At 45.2% G+C, this 13,135-nt stretch overlaps 2 protein-coding genes across 9 annotated transcripts in view; both read right to left on the reverse strand.

The window, feature by feature from the left end:
- Window positions 1-248: 248 nt before the first annotated feature.
- LOC137934528 (uncharacterized) lies at window positions 249-2,980 on the reverse strand. 4 transcript variants are annotated; one of them, XM_068778927.1, is made up of 4 exons: window positions 1,622-2,980; window positions 940-1,482; window positions 757-819; window positions 249-610 (listed from the first exon to the last, which is right to left on the reverse strand). In XM_068778927.1, exons 1-4 carry the CDS (start codon window positions 2,504-2,506, stop codon window positions 476-478), a joined length of 1,626 nt encoding a protein of 541 aa, XP_068635028.1. In that variant the 5' UTR covers window positions 2,507-2,980; the 3' UTR covers window positions 249-475. The 4 variants fall into 4 exon arrangements, with proteins under 4 accessions (XP_068635028.1, XP_068635027.1, XP_068635029.1 ...); XM_068778926.1 differs by having other exon boundaries at window positions 249-587; window positions 738-819; XM_068778928.1 differs by having other exon boundaries at window positions 495-610; window positions 738-819; window positions 1,622-2,979.
- Window positions 2,981-3,773: 793 nt separating this feature from the next.
- LOC137935524 (uncharacterized) overlaps window positions 3,774-13,135 on the reverse strand; it is a 51,591-nt gene continuing 42,229 nt past the window's right edge. For 4 of the 5 annotated variants that reach the window (XM_068780171.1, XM_068780170.1, XM_068780173.1 and 1 more), the window contains 2 exons: window positions 4,439-4,486; window positions 3,774-4,300 (listed from right to left, as the gene is read on the reverse strand). In XM_068780171.1, the coding sequence (XP_068636272.1) occupies window positions 4,100-4,300; window positions 4,439-4,486 (249 nt within the window). In that variant the 3' untranslated portion in view covers window positions 3,774-4,099. The remainder of the gene's footprint in view (window positions 4,301-4,438; window positions 4,487-13,135) is intronic. The other variant, XM_068780172.1, reaches the window with a different exon arrangement.

The raw sequence follows: 13,135 nt of genomic DNA on the forward strand, positions 1-13,135 counted from the left end.
GAAGGACCCCTTAGTCCTTATTGAGCTTCTGCACAACCAAAAAAGATGGTAAAAACCCTCCCTCGTCAACAAACTAAAAGATGTTAGGACTCCCTACCCTAATTGCTCTATATGGAGAAGATCCTCTTTTCTTTTTTCTCGGTCAAGACCGCCACGATTCTACTTCGGCATTTGCTGCCGAAAGCCCTTAGCCAAATTTCTCCGCCAAATTTATCCGTCTCTCCTCTCAACAGAAGGCATACACCCTATACTAGTTATGATTCCTCCATTAAAGCTATTAAGAAGATATCGACAACAGTGGACGACCAAACGAGTAATATCAACATCACCTAGTCTCCAGCACTACAAACCTTGCCGTTCAAGACTACTCCAATGGCGCAATCATTGAAAGCAGAGTGAAATTACAGAACACCCGCTGCTCAGTTATATAATAATTCCACCAGTTGCAGGAAACAAGCCGACAGACAGAGGTCAATCAGCTCGTGAAACGTGGCCTACCATGCCGTGTCTTGTAAGCGCGAAGGATAAAGAAATGTCCGGCGACGGAAGACACCATCCAAAATATATTGTCGATGTGATTATAGTTTCTGTCGCAACATGAAGGAGTCAACTGAAGGAGACCCGAAGATCAGATGGGGAAGCGATGAAGCAAAAAATAGATTTTATCAATTGAAAAGAGGAAAGACGAAATGGATGAACAAAAAGGGTAATTATGAACTATTCTTCGCTAATCTCACCATCTTTACATACACCTACATCGATTACCATGGTCCCTTTCTTGATGGAAGGCATTAGTCTGCAGCAATTCCTTCTTGGGGACTGCAAAAAACGATTCCAAGAACGACGAACAGAGTTAGATAATGGATAAGACTGTGAAGATATTGTGGGTTCGTGTTTGGGAGAGTTCAATCGAAGCTAAGTGTGTTAAATGGTGCTTACTCTTTCCCACAAAGAGGGGTCGCGTTTCTTGTAGACGATAATCCGATCGATCTCGGAGGGATGCTGCATCTTCCAGCGGCAGTGAGGATGCTGGACCTGGTGCCGGGAGTACTCGGTAACTGTCTGGGTGGTATTGGGGCTGAATCGAGCGGAGGACAGGTAGAAGACGAAGGGCTTCTGGCAGGGGTTGCGAGCGACTGGACGGGTATTGAAGGCGTAGGCCGTGTAGTCGGCACGCCGATACCAGTTGAGGAAAGTTCTGGAAGGCATTTCCATCTCCCTGGGGGATAATATACCTCTCAAGATTTGGACGGCGAAGCCCCAGGAGACGGAGATCGTCCATCTTTTGGCCTTGTCATAGCAGATGGATTGCTGCATGATGCCGGCGGAGTCGAGGCTGACGGGAACGAAGAGCCGGCGGAGGGCCTCCACCCGGCTCAAATTGGGGAAAATTGGCTCCACCACGTCCAGGTGATGGAGGGACACCAGCGGCGTCACCGGGTGAGCGGCCAGAAGCCCGAACAAGTTGCCGTACACGTCGTACTGTTATAACCAAAACGTATCCACACCAGAAAAGAGCAAATCAAACGGAGTTCTTTTCTAATGGTAAGGGGGGAAACGGAAAAGAGAGATGGAATGATGAAAATTCCATAACATTGTGGGAAAAAGCCTGCCTTCTTACTTGATGAAAGCCGATCTCTTTGGTGAGGGGAACGCCCAGCTCGGCCATGCAAGCCTGCATCCGGTCATCGCTGCCGTATAAACCGGGGTACCGGTGGATGCAACGGTCCTGCATTTTGGAGAGAGCGACGGCCAGGGGATAACTGACGGCGAAGCCTCCACCGCCGTAAGCCATCCCGTATGAGAAGTGTATGTTCTGCAAATGACTCTCGGAAAGGCTGCCGATGTAATAGAACTGGCGGTGGTCGTATTTCGAGAGAACCCTGATCAGATTGTCGGGAATGAAGACGGTGTCGTCGTCGCCCATGACGATCCAACGCACGTCCTTGAACCCCAACTTCAACGTTTCCGACACAATCCTGGAAATCCGGATGGCCGACCGGTGGCCCTTGCGGTTGCTGTACGGGAACTCAGAGGTGTCGCCGGAGATCCTGATCGCCGGAATCGGCTCATTTTTAGTTACCTTTACGGGCTTATCGAGCCACACGGCGCCCTGCATCTGCTTCGGCCGCCACCACAGCTTGATGTAATTCTTCCGCTGCTCCCACAAGTTCGCCGACGCGGCGACGCCAAACACCACGTGTTGCAGGCCGGTGTCGAAGCGGGACCGTCGGATCTGCTGTGGCAAGACCACGGAGGCGTTGGAGGTGCCCATGCGGCTGACGATCATGGCTCCGGTGTCATGGCAGGGGGAGGTCTGAGAGGAGGAGAGGAGCTTGAGGGTATAAATGAAGTAAGATAAGGAAACGAAGAGGAGGAGGGTGACCATGAGCATGGGGCGACCCCCACGGCCACCGCCGGCGGCGGTAGCATTGACTTGCGCCGTCGGAGTCTTCATCTGATCCCATAAAAGATGCTTCTCCTCATCCTTCTCCTCCCCTTTCATGTCAGGTAAAAAAAACACAAAAAATCAACCAAATGTTCGAAAAGGGGTATCCCAAAATCGATCTCAGACCCTAAGCCCCCACCGACATTAGAGAGAAACAACGTCTCCGCACGCATACTACAGAGAAAATAGCCAGGTAGAAGATGACGAACGGCGTGTGGGGGGGCAGATTGACACGCAGAGTGCCAGGTTTACGCACCTTCCCCGTGTGAATACGCCGGGAAGAAAGAAGATAAAAAAGGAGAAGGGCAGCCTTTCTTTTCGCACAGCGAACCGATCCGACCCAGGTCCAGGTCGGTGTCGTCTGGATGGGCAGGCGGTAACAATGCGGAGCAGTAAAATGATCCATTCGTAATATTTCCAACTCTGTTTTTTTTTATGATTGAGTTGTAACAATTATTAGCTGTAGTTTTGACATCCAAAGACGAAATATTTCTTCATATGACTGTAAATCCAACCTATCGGATGCACTTGTCAAACGCTGAGGTAAGAATGCCTGTAATGGCGGCTGCCGCTTTCATTTCTGAAGTGCCTCCACAGTGGCTACATTGAGAGAACAAAAAAAAAAAAAAAATCTTGAAAACCTGTCTAGAACGCTCTGCATTCCTGTTTGTTCGAGGAAGAAAGGTAAATGCGGTGTGAGCAGGAGGACGGGTCCTCTGACACATAGCAGCGCCTGCTACACAGAAACTTCTGCGCCCATTGTCTGGCTGTGTCGACTCCCGGCTCTGAGTCCACTTGCTTGACGCAATCCTCCCCCCGTTAACGAGTCACGTCCGGAGGAGAAAATGATGAGGCGATGCGATTTAGAAACGCCGGAGTATTAAAATATAATCCGATGGTTGACGGTGGCAGAAGACTGGTTTTGCTTTTGGCGTTTCTGCTGCAACCAATATTTTTTAGACGAAGAAACGGGGAAAGGATTTGTAGAGGCTTCTCTTGTTATTTCTCTTATTAGTTTTTGTTTATACTTAAATGATATTATTGTTTTGAGGTTACAGTTTGGAATTTTTAAATTCTTTAAATTCATTTAAAAATTACTTAATTCACATCTCAAAATCCACTTAAAAGAGTAACTCAAGACTGTGTTTGTGCCTATAGGAAAGCATGTGAAAAAAATAACTAGCAAATATTCCTTTACCCGATTCCTTGAAGCATTTACTGTATTTGGTTCCTTCAAAATATTCAGCAAAGCAGAGGGGATTCACTTACCCACCTGAAATAGCTTGCTAGATAAAGACCGTTCGAAGTTTAGCTGCTTGAAAAATTAAGGCTCTGGGACACACTCTGTTGTCAAAAGTTACAGCAACAGAGAATTATGCACAAGATGTATTAAGTTACAGTTCCATGAAGGTTAGAAGCAAAGCCCCAATAAAACTGTCACCGTTTTTAAGATATTGCTGAGCAAATCAAAAGCTATCTTTACAGAAAAAACACAAGAACCACGCATGCCGAACAAAAAGAAACAAGATTGATTTATCTGCATCCGATCACACCCATAAATGAAAACATTGTTAGACAAAAATTTGCGCCCATAGGTTCCGGAGAGGCATCTTTGTATCCTCAATGGGCTCATTACTCTAGAGAAGATAATCACACCCAATCGGAGTTAGTTTCCTTTGGAAGAACAAGTCCTATTAAACACTCTGCCGGTGGTGACACGGAAAGCAATGAGCAAGCTTCGGGCGAGTAAGGGAGAATAAAAAGCAGTCTGGTCCACATGGATGTCCCACCTGGTAGTTTAATCACTCCAGCACACTCCCTCTGTTTCAAGTATGATCTAAAATCCTGAAACTGCAAAAATGAAAATCCAGGATAGACCTAAGAATTTTTGTCAGGAAACTGTAACCAATAACACAATTACCTAACAATATAAGATACAGAGAAGTCTATATAATAGAACCAGTACAAAAAGATAGACATCCAACGTACGCCTTTAAGATCACCATTGGAAGAAGGGAGTAATCGACAGACCTCTCTCTGCGTCACAGTGTAGAGCATGTAACGTTAGTTGTGGAACAAACAAAAAACAGTTGTTACAACATCAAAATCTTTACAACACTTGACGCAGATTAGCAGTCTTGATAACATTGAAGAATCTAATATTCGTCAAGGTCCATTCATTTTACATTTAGTAAAGAACTGAAGAAGTTTGATTTGCTTTCCTTTAAGAGCCTGGCAGAAAAAAAAATTCATTGACAAAGAGAGAAGAATTGGGTGGGGGGCTGAGAGTGTTCAGGATAAAAACATGGCTGGGAAAAGGGTGAAATGCAAAAAGAGTGTTGAAAAACAAGAACAGGGATATTTTGGTCATTTTACCTTATCGTTATTTATATTTCTTGACGTAATCTTGTTCTACATGTCAAACTATGTCTATGGAACAAATTTCATGTAAAGAGGACACGTAAGATAGAAGTTATAGAGAGAGAGAGAGAGAGAGAAAGAGACAGTGGTTGGCACATGAACAAACAAACAATAGAAAAGAGTTTATGGGCTCAAAGTCTACATCCGCCCTTAATGACCCTTGTATTTGTAGATTAAGAATGGCCACTCTGCCTACAAATTTACAAAATATTCTCATAATATTTCCCACATATCCCCTAAATATTTCCAAGACATAATACCTAAACTACCCCCTACGTATTCCTCAAGAATTTCCAAAAGATAATACCAAAACTACTCCTATGCCCCTCTCTTTATGTGGCACAAAAATACAACCCTAAACTGATGTACAAATGTCAAACATAAAAAATACAAACAAAATACAAAATTACTTAAATATGCTATCATTCCCCTCCACCTCCTTCAAGAAAACCTTATTTCCAAGGTCTGCCTACTACAACAGTGACTTCTTGTGTCATCCTTTGTCCCATGGTCCCAATTCGTTGATCGTGTCCTTACCATCAATAAAAGTTCCTTCCATGTCTTCAAACAAGTAAAACTAAAGCAGTTGCACTTGTGTCTTAAAGTAAATTGTTTATCCCAATTGAAGTACAACCCCTTGGATGAACAAGGTCTCCATCTCCTCAACCGTGAGCTTGTTGAGGGGTTCTTCAATAGTTGATGCCTTCACCATATCCTTTAAATTCCTGTCCTCTTTTTTTTTTTTAGAGGGGCGTGGCACAATTCGAACTCGCGACCTGACGCACTTGATGTAAAGAGAATACCACTAGACCAAACGGCCTTAGGTTTTTAAATTCATGTCCTTCAGAGCTATTGTTGAGTCGAGGCCATAGTCCTTGCCAAAAACTTTTGTTGTTGTTCATGAATTGCCAACCTAACTACTACCAAAGAAAAAATTTTGCTGGGTCCCCAGAAGTTTCACCTTTGATCCACTCACAGAATAGCCAACTTAAGCTTTTTGTGACCAATCAACACAAACAGCCAGTCTCACAAATTCAACCTTGAACGTGTTCATAATACTTGTTTATCTCAGTTGGATAAGGCACCAGAAAAGTCTTAATACTCAGGTCGCCCAATGAATAATCATAATGCAAGCACAAAGGTCTCCCAATCATTTCTAAGGCTCAAACATGAATACCATTTGAACTGGGATATGCCTCCTCTTCAAAGCGAAAGGATACCAACAATGCTTTCTAGTCTTCCACGGTTTGATAGAACTTGAAAAATTTCTTGTTGTGTAGGCCCAGTCAGCAAGGTCTTCATCTATCTTGAAATTGAGAAAGTCAAGCCTAGACTACACAATTCCTCCTAGTGCTGCTCTAGTTTCAGTGTACCTAAATACTGGAGTTAAGGAGTTTGGTAATAACATCTTGAAGATATCAATTTCTATGGGTTGGCTCATCTTCAGCATTACTTCCATGCAGCTTGTCCTCTTCTGACTAACTTGGCACGGCTATTCCAATTGCCTAAGATATGTTTAGCGTTTTATCAATTCAGCTTTAAACTCTCTTTGGCCATGCTCCAACTTCCTTTATTTGACCCAATAGGGCCTTTGAGTGATTGTAGAGAGATCTTATGTAGTGAGTCAAACTAGTCATCTCATTTTAATGAAGCCATTCGTGGAAGAAAGTAAGGCCATCTATCTGGTTGGTAATGACTTCAATAGCTTCAATCCACTCCATTTTTTTTATTTTTTATTTTTTTAAATGGTGCTGAGTTATATTAAAAGGCTCAAAAGAGCAAGATTATAAGGGAGGGGAACCGTCCCAAACAATGAGAGATTGTTGGAAAGTTCCAAATTTAGCCAGCTTAACAGCCAAGGAGTTGGCTGATCTAGGAATGTGATTCCATGTACAAGAAATTGAGGATACAATATCTGCAATACAGGAAATGATTGGCCACTGGCACCAAGGGGGGGAGCCGGAACTAGAGCACCAATTGATGACAAATTTGGAATTCCCTTCAATTAGCAGCTTCCCGTGAAGACGAGTACTTGAAAATTTTCAGCCCATAGTGGAGGGCACTCACTTCAACGGTATTGGAGTCGACAATACCAATCGGCCCCACATATGAGAGAATGATCTCTCCTCTGCAATCCTTGAAGACTCCACCCGCACCCGCCAGCCCGGGGCATCCCAAAGCACTCCTATTGAAGTTTAGCTTGATGCAGTCACTAGGGGGAGGCTCCCACACTGCCAAGGCCGGAATCTTTTTGGGACCCGCCATAAGGACCAGAAGACCAATTCCAGCAAAGGGACATACCTGGCAGAGAGAGCAAATTCCTTCCTGGTGAGCAGCCAGCTAGAAATCATACCCACTGTGCAAGAGGCAATACTTGCTGGTTGTTGGATTTGGAGTTGAATATCCGGTTATTGCGTTCAAGCCATAGGCACCACAGAATGTGAGCAAGGTATGTAGGGAGGAGCAACTTGCCAATTCTAGGTGGACAAGTCCCCAACACCATCTAGAAAGTGCCGAATAGATCCTGATGGAGTCCCACTTGGATACCAACTTTCTGGAAGATCACCATCTAGATTTTCCAAGAGAAGCCACGGTGAAGAAGAACATGCTGAACAGACTCCTCACACACGCCACAGAGAGGGCAAGTGCTATCAAGAGCGGTAAAGCCTCTCTTATGGTGGTTATCTGTAGTGAGGATCTGCTCCCTGATGGCTGTCCATATGAAGAACTTATCTTGCTAGGCGCAGAGAGCTTCCAGGCAAGATTTACCTTGTTCTCAAGCAAGCTGGGGTCATCCTCTATGATGTGTGAATAAACTGAGGCCACTGAGAAGATACCATTGATGCTAGGCTTCCATATCAACTTATCTTGCACGATGGTGATACTACTGAGACTAGATAGAAATGAGCAAAAATCCACAACTTCATCATCATTCAATCCTCAACGGAAGAGAATACTCCAAGACTAATTGCTCCATGAATCGGCCACCGAGAATGATAGGTCCATAGCAATCCTGAATAGCACCGAGCAATCCTCTGAAAGGGGACGGGGACTGCACCACTCATCAGTCCAAAAGAGGAGAGTCCTCCCATTCCCAGGATATACGGCAGGGAGCACAGCCCTCTCTCCACTAGTGGGCTGGAAACTATAAATAGAGCCTCACCATATTTCTCCATAAACTGTTGTGCTTAGAATTGAGATTCCAAATCCACTTAAAAATGATAGCATTTATTCATATCCTTCGTAGGCCGGATACCCAAATCACCCCGGATCTGAGGCTGACAAATCTCCTTCCAACTGACCAGATGATATCTGAAGGTGTCTTCAGAACCTCTCCAGAGAAAGCGCTAGTGGATGGCATCAATCTTTGAGCACACTGAGGCCAAACACTGCATAAAGGACATGAGGTAATTGGGCAGCCCCGCCAAGAATGACTTTAATAAGGTAAGTAGACCTGCTGAGGATAGTAGTTTGCCCCACCAAGTGGCCAGTCCCTTCTCGAACTTCTTAATAAGGGGGACCAAAGCGCCGCCGTAGGTCTAGAGACGAAGAGGGGGAGACCCAAATATGTCGCTGCCATGTTCTCTTACGCACACCGCAAGTAATCAGCCATATCTCAAAGCACTGCACCATCATTGTAGTATCCAAGGAGGGTGGTTTTCTTCCAATTAATAATTTGACCTGAAGCCAACTCGAATAAGCCAAGGACAGCTCTCAGCTTTTTAATTTGATCCCTGGTGCCCACACCAAAGCAAATGGTGTCATCAACAAACTGAAGAATCAGAATATCAAAAGCCTCAAAGTCAGCCGTAGGGAGGAGCCACCCTAAAACCTTTGTCGAGTACATCAGGGAGGAAAAATATTTTGCCACCACGTTGAAGAGCGAGGGGGACAAGGGGTCTCCCTAACGGATTCCACGGGTTCCCTTGAAGTAGCCGTACGCTGTCCAATTAAGAAGAATTGAATAGCTAGTTGAGGAGATACAACTTTCAATCCAGAACCGCCACTTGTCACCAAATCACATTTTTTCCCAAGAGAATATCCAACAACTTCCAATTAACTTTGTCAAAAGCCTTCTCAAAGTCTAGCTTGAGAATGAACCTGGGGAGCTTCAAGGTCTTGAAATGGTGAAGGAGCTCATGACAAGCCATTGTCGAGTCCAAATTATTCTTCCCTTTAATGAATGGCAACCAGAAGTACTGCTCAGAGACGGTTGGCAAGGAGGCGGGCTATGCTGGTGGTGAGACTAATAGGCCGAAAGTCCAAAGGAAGCTCTGCCCCATCTTTTTTGGGAATAAGGGCAAGGAAGTAAGCCCTATAATCTTGTAAGTGATGTCGCGATGGTAAAATGAGTGGACCATGTGGGCTATGTCTTCGCCTATGGAGAGCCAAGAGTGCTGATAAAATTCCCTGTTAAAGCTGTCCGGACCTGAAGTTCGGTCCAAAGGAAGGCCCATAGCTGTTTTCTCAATTTCTCAACTAGAGAAGGGGAGCTCAATAAGATTGGCGGCCGTAGAAGGAATAGCCATAATATTGACCCTCTGAAAGAAAGGTCAAACAGTCTAGCATTTTGTGTAGAGACCTACAAAAAAGCTCACCAATGTGTTAGCAATAAGGGATTGGTCTAAGGTGGCCTCGCCATTAACACAAAGTGAGGTTATACGGTTGGCTCTTCTCCTGGTTGTGGCAATGGCATGAAATTTTTTGGTGTTGGCATCCCCCTCTGAGAGCCACTTGAAACGAGCACGTTGCTTCCAATGCACGAGTTCGCTATGAGCGAAGGCTTGCAATTGCCCCTGGAGGGTATAACGTTGAGCCATTTCAGTAGATGATAGACTTCTAGACTCCTCATTTGAGTCTATGGTAGCCACCTGAGCAAGGGCAGAGGCTCTCTCAGCCAAACGGGTGGACTGACGCTTTGAGGCCCATGAACTCAAAAGAGGCTTAAGCATCTTGAGTTTCACCGAGAGAGACCAACCACTCAGGCTATTAGCACGATCTTCTTCAAAAAAGACTAGATAGAAGAGTTAAAAGTAGGATCTTTAATCCATGCATTGTTAAATCTGAACGATGGAGGGCCTCAATTGTAAAAGTGAGTATCGACCATGATCAGCCAATGGTCCAAAGTTGCACAACCGAGAACTTTGCCAATAGCATTGTTGTAGAGCCGAAGCCAGTCCTCGTTGGCGAGGAATCGGTCAAGCTTTGACATAACAAGGGGTTGTCTTCCGTTGGACCAAGTGAAACTCTCTCCGGGCAGCGCAATCTCGTCGAGTTCCCAGCAGCCTGTTGGGATCTTCCCGGGCCATGGATCTCGTCACCCTTCTTCCTTCTCTTCCCTCCAAATTTGCCCTTGACGTGGGAATGAGATTTCGGTGTTGGAACGTGGAATGGTGAAAACGAATTGAGCCTTGAAGGAGGCTCGACCTGGACCTCAGGAGGGAGAATCCGACCTCTCACTTTCTACGTAATTCAATGCTTAATTCTCATTAAGCCTTTCTCCCCTATAAATAGGATTAGGGACGTGAATGACAAACCAAACCCATGGGTCACTAAGTTCATGGAAATTACAATAAAACCAACCCGAACCAAAACCAACATACATAAAAAAAGAACATTCCATAATTTAATTTCTACGCCTGTTTATTACCCGGAATGCTATGGAGTCCATAACATCACCCCCCTCCTGGAGAAAGAGCTTGTCCTCAAGCTCGAATGTGGGGTAGAGAACCCAGAAGGACGCCAGAGGCTCCCAGGTAGTGTCAATGGGGTCTGTGTCCGCCCACTGCACGAGAATCTCCCATTCGCCCTGAATGCGGCGAGCCTGCAACACCTGAGCTGGAATAGAAAGTACCCTACCCTCTTGCAGCAGTGGCATAGGTGTGTGGAGTAATGGAGAGTCACCTTGGAAGGCCTTCAATTGCGAGACATGAAAAACATTGTGGATCTTAGCCTCTGGGGAAGCTGCAAGCGGTAGGCAATTGTGTCAATGCGGTCCCGCACTTGAAAGGGCCTATAAAATTTTGGGGATAATTTGTTGCGCTTTGAGGCCGTGAGAGATAATTGTCGGTAGTGTTGGAGACGAAGCCACACATAATCCCCTAGAGAGAAGACCACCTCCCGGTGCTTTTTATCATAAGAATGTTTCATTGCTTGCTGCTCTGCGTGGAGGTGAGTGCACACCTGATTGAGCATATCGTCCCTTTTTGCTAAGGCCTAATCCAGAGTGGCCACCTTGGAAGTACCGGGTTCATATGATAAGAGCCGGGGTGGATCACGGCCATACACTACCTTGAAAGGAGTTGTGCCAAGTGCATTGTAATAGGAAGTATTATAACAGAATTCTGCCCATGTCAGCCGCCTAACCCACTGTTTAGGCGAGTCTCCCACAAAACAACGGAGGTACATCTCAATAGTTCGGTTGACGACTTCAGTCTGGCCATCGGTCTGCGGGTGGTAGGTGGAAGAGAAAGCCAACTTGGTGCCTTACAGTTTGAAGAGTTCCTTCCAAAAAGTACTGGTGAAGATGGCGTCTGTGTCACTAGTAATGGACGCAGGCACCCTATGTAATCGGACAATATAATTCAAGAAGAGTTGGGCAATGTGAGCTACCGTGTAGGGATGCGCCAGAGGCAGAAAATAGGCATATTTTGAGAAGCGGTCAACCACTACAAAAATAACTGATTTTCCTGAAGATGGCGGCAGTCCATCGATGAAATCCATTGAAATATCGGACCAGACCTGTGAAGGTAACTGAAGTGGTTGTAGCAACCCGGCGGGACTTAATGATTCGATTTTGTTCCGCTGACAAGTCTGACAAGTTGTCACATAGTCAGTGACACTTCTCTTCATGCCCCGCCAAAAAAAATCCCGACTGAGACGAAAATATGTTTTCTGCCTCCCCTCATGTGTGCTATCATGAATAGTGGATAAGATGTTGTGAATGAGTGGTGATGTGTGATGCAGATAAATCCTATTCCGGAACAATATAAGATGATCTTGGATTGTCCAATGACTATCCGCGGTACCCTGCTCAATATGATGATATAACTCAATGAGCTCCGGATGCTGTTGTGTTTCCTCCCGAATAGAGTCCAACAAAAGAAGTCTGGGAAACTGATTGCATGTAATTGTGGCTCCGGCATGTCCCGGTGAGACAAGGCATCTGCCCCCACATTCAAACTGCCCGGTTTATACTCAACAGTGAAATCGAACCCCATCAATTTGCTCAACCAATGCTGCTGGGGGGAGGTGGTAAGACGCTGCTCAAGGAGATGCTTCAGGCTGCAATGATCGGTCCATATGAGAAATGAGCGCCCCCAGAGATAGGATCACCTATGCTGGATGGCTTTAGCTAATCCGATCAGGTCCTTTTCATAGGCAGCGAGTTTGTGATGGTGTTGGCCCAGCTGTCTATCAGGTGGCCATATTGTTGTAATACTGCACCGATACCCCCACCAGACGCATCACATTCAACCACAAAAAATTCATCAAAGTCTGGTAGCTGCAAGACCGGCGTTGAAGATAATGCTGTCTTCAACTGCTGAAAAGAAGGAGATGTTGTCTCGGACAAGAGAAATGCATTTTTCTTAAGGAGATTGTTGAGTGGAGTAGCAATCTGTCCGTAGTTACGGATGAATTTTCTGTAATAACCAGCGAGCCCCAAAAAACCCCTTAATGCTGAGATGGAGGTGGGAAGAGGCCAATCGATGACCGCCTGTATTTTACTCTGGTCGACCTTCACACCCACTGATATAACGTGCCCCAGATAGGCCACTTCGGGTGTGCCCATGGAACACTTGGATTGGTTTAAAACCAAATGATGGGAACGTAAGATAGTAAAAACTTGGCGAAGATGATGAAGGTGCTCGTCCCAATTTTTGCTATATACCAGGATATCATAAAAAAAAACAAGAACAAACTTCCTCAGGAGAGAATTAAATACCTCATTCATGAGTGCCTGAAAAGTGGAAGGTGCGTTAGATAGACCAAATGGCATGACTAGAAACTCGAAATGCCCATGGTGCGTCCTAAACGCCGTCTTGTCCACATTTGATGGATGAACCCGAATCTGATGATAACCAGACTTCAGATCCAACTTTGTAAATAAGGTAGCTCCATGTAATTCATCTAATAACTCATCAACCACTGGTATAGGAAATTTATCTTTAATTGTATGAGCGTTGAGCTCCCTGTAGTCAACATAAAAACCGCCAAGACCTGTTATGTTTCTTGACCAATAAGACGGGGGATGAAAAAGGAGAC

This window comes from Aristolochia californica, unplaced genomic scaffold, assembly GCF_029961685.1.
Source record: "Aristolochia californica isolate CCGP_79_NKW_82.1479 unplaced genomic scaffold, dmAriCali1.0.hap1 SCAF_6, whole genome shotgun sequence".
Lineage (NCBI taxonomy): Eukaryota > Viridiplantae > Streptophyta > Magnoliopsida > Piperales > Aristolochiaceae > Aristolochia > Aristolochia californica.

Excerpts from the sequence above, each read along its gene's own strand:
- LOC137934528 (XM_068778927.1), bottom strand. The coding sequence starts at position 2,506 with ATGAAAGGGGAGGAGAAGGATGAGGAGAAGCATCTTTTATGGGATCAG. Across the intron at positions 1,483-1,621 it reads AAGAGATCGGCTTTCATCAA|TACGACGTGTACGGCAACTT; the intron begins GTAAGAAGGCAG and ends TGGTTATAACAG. Across the intron at positions 820-939 it reads ACCCCTCTTTGTGGGAAAGA|TCCCCAAGAAGGAATTGCTG; the intron begins GTAAGCACCATT and ends CGTTTTTTGCAG.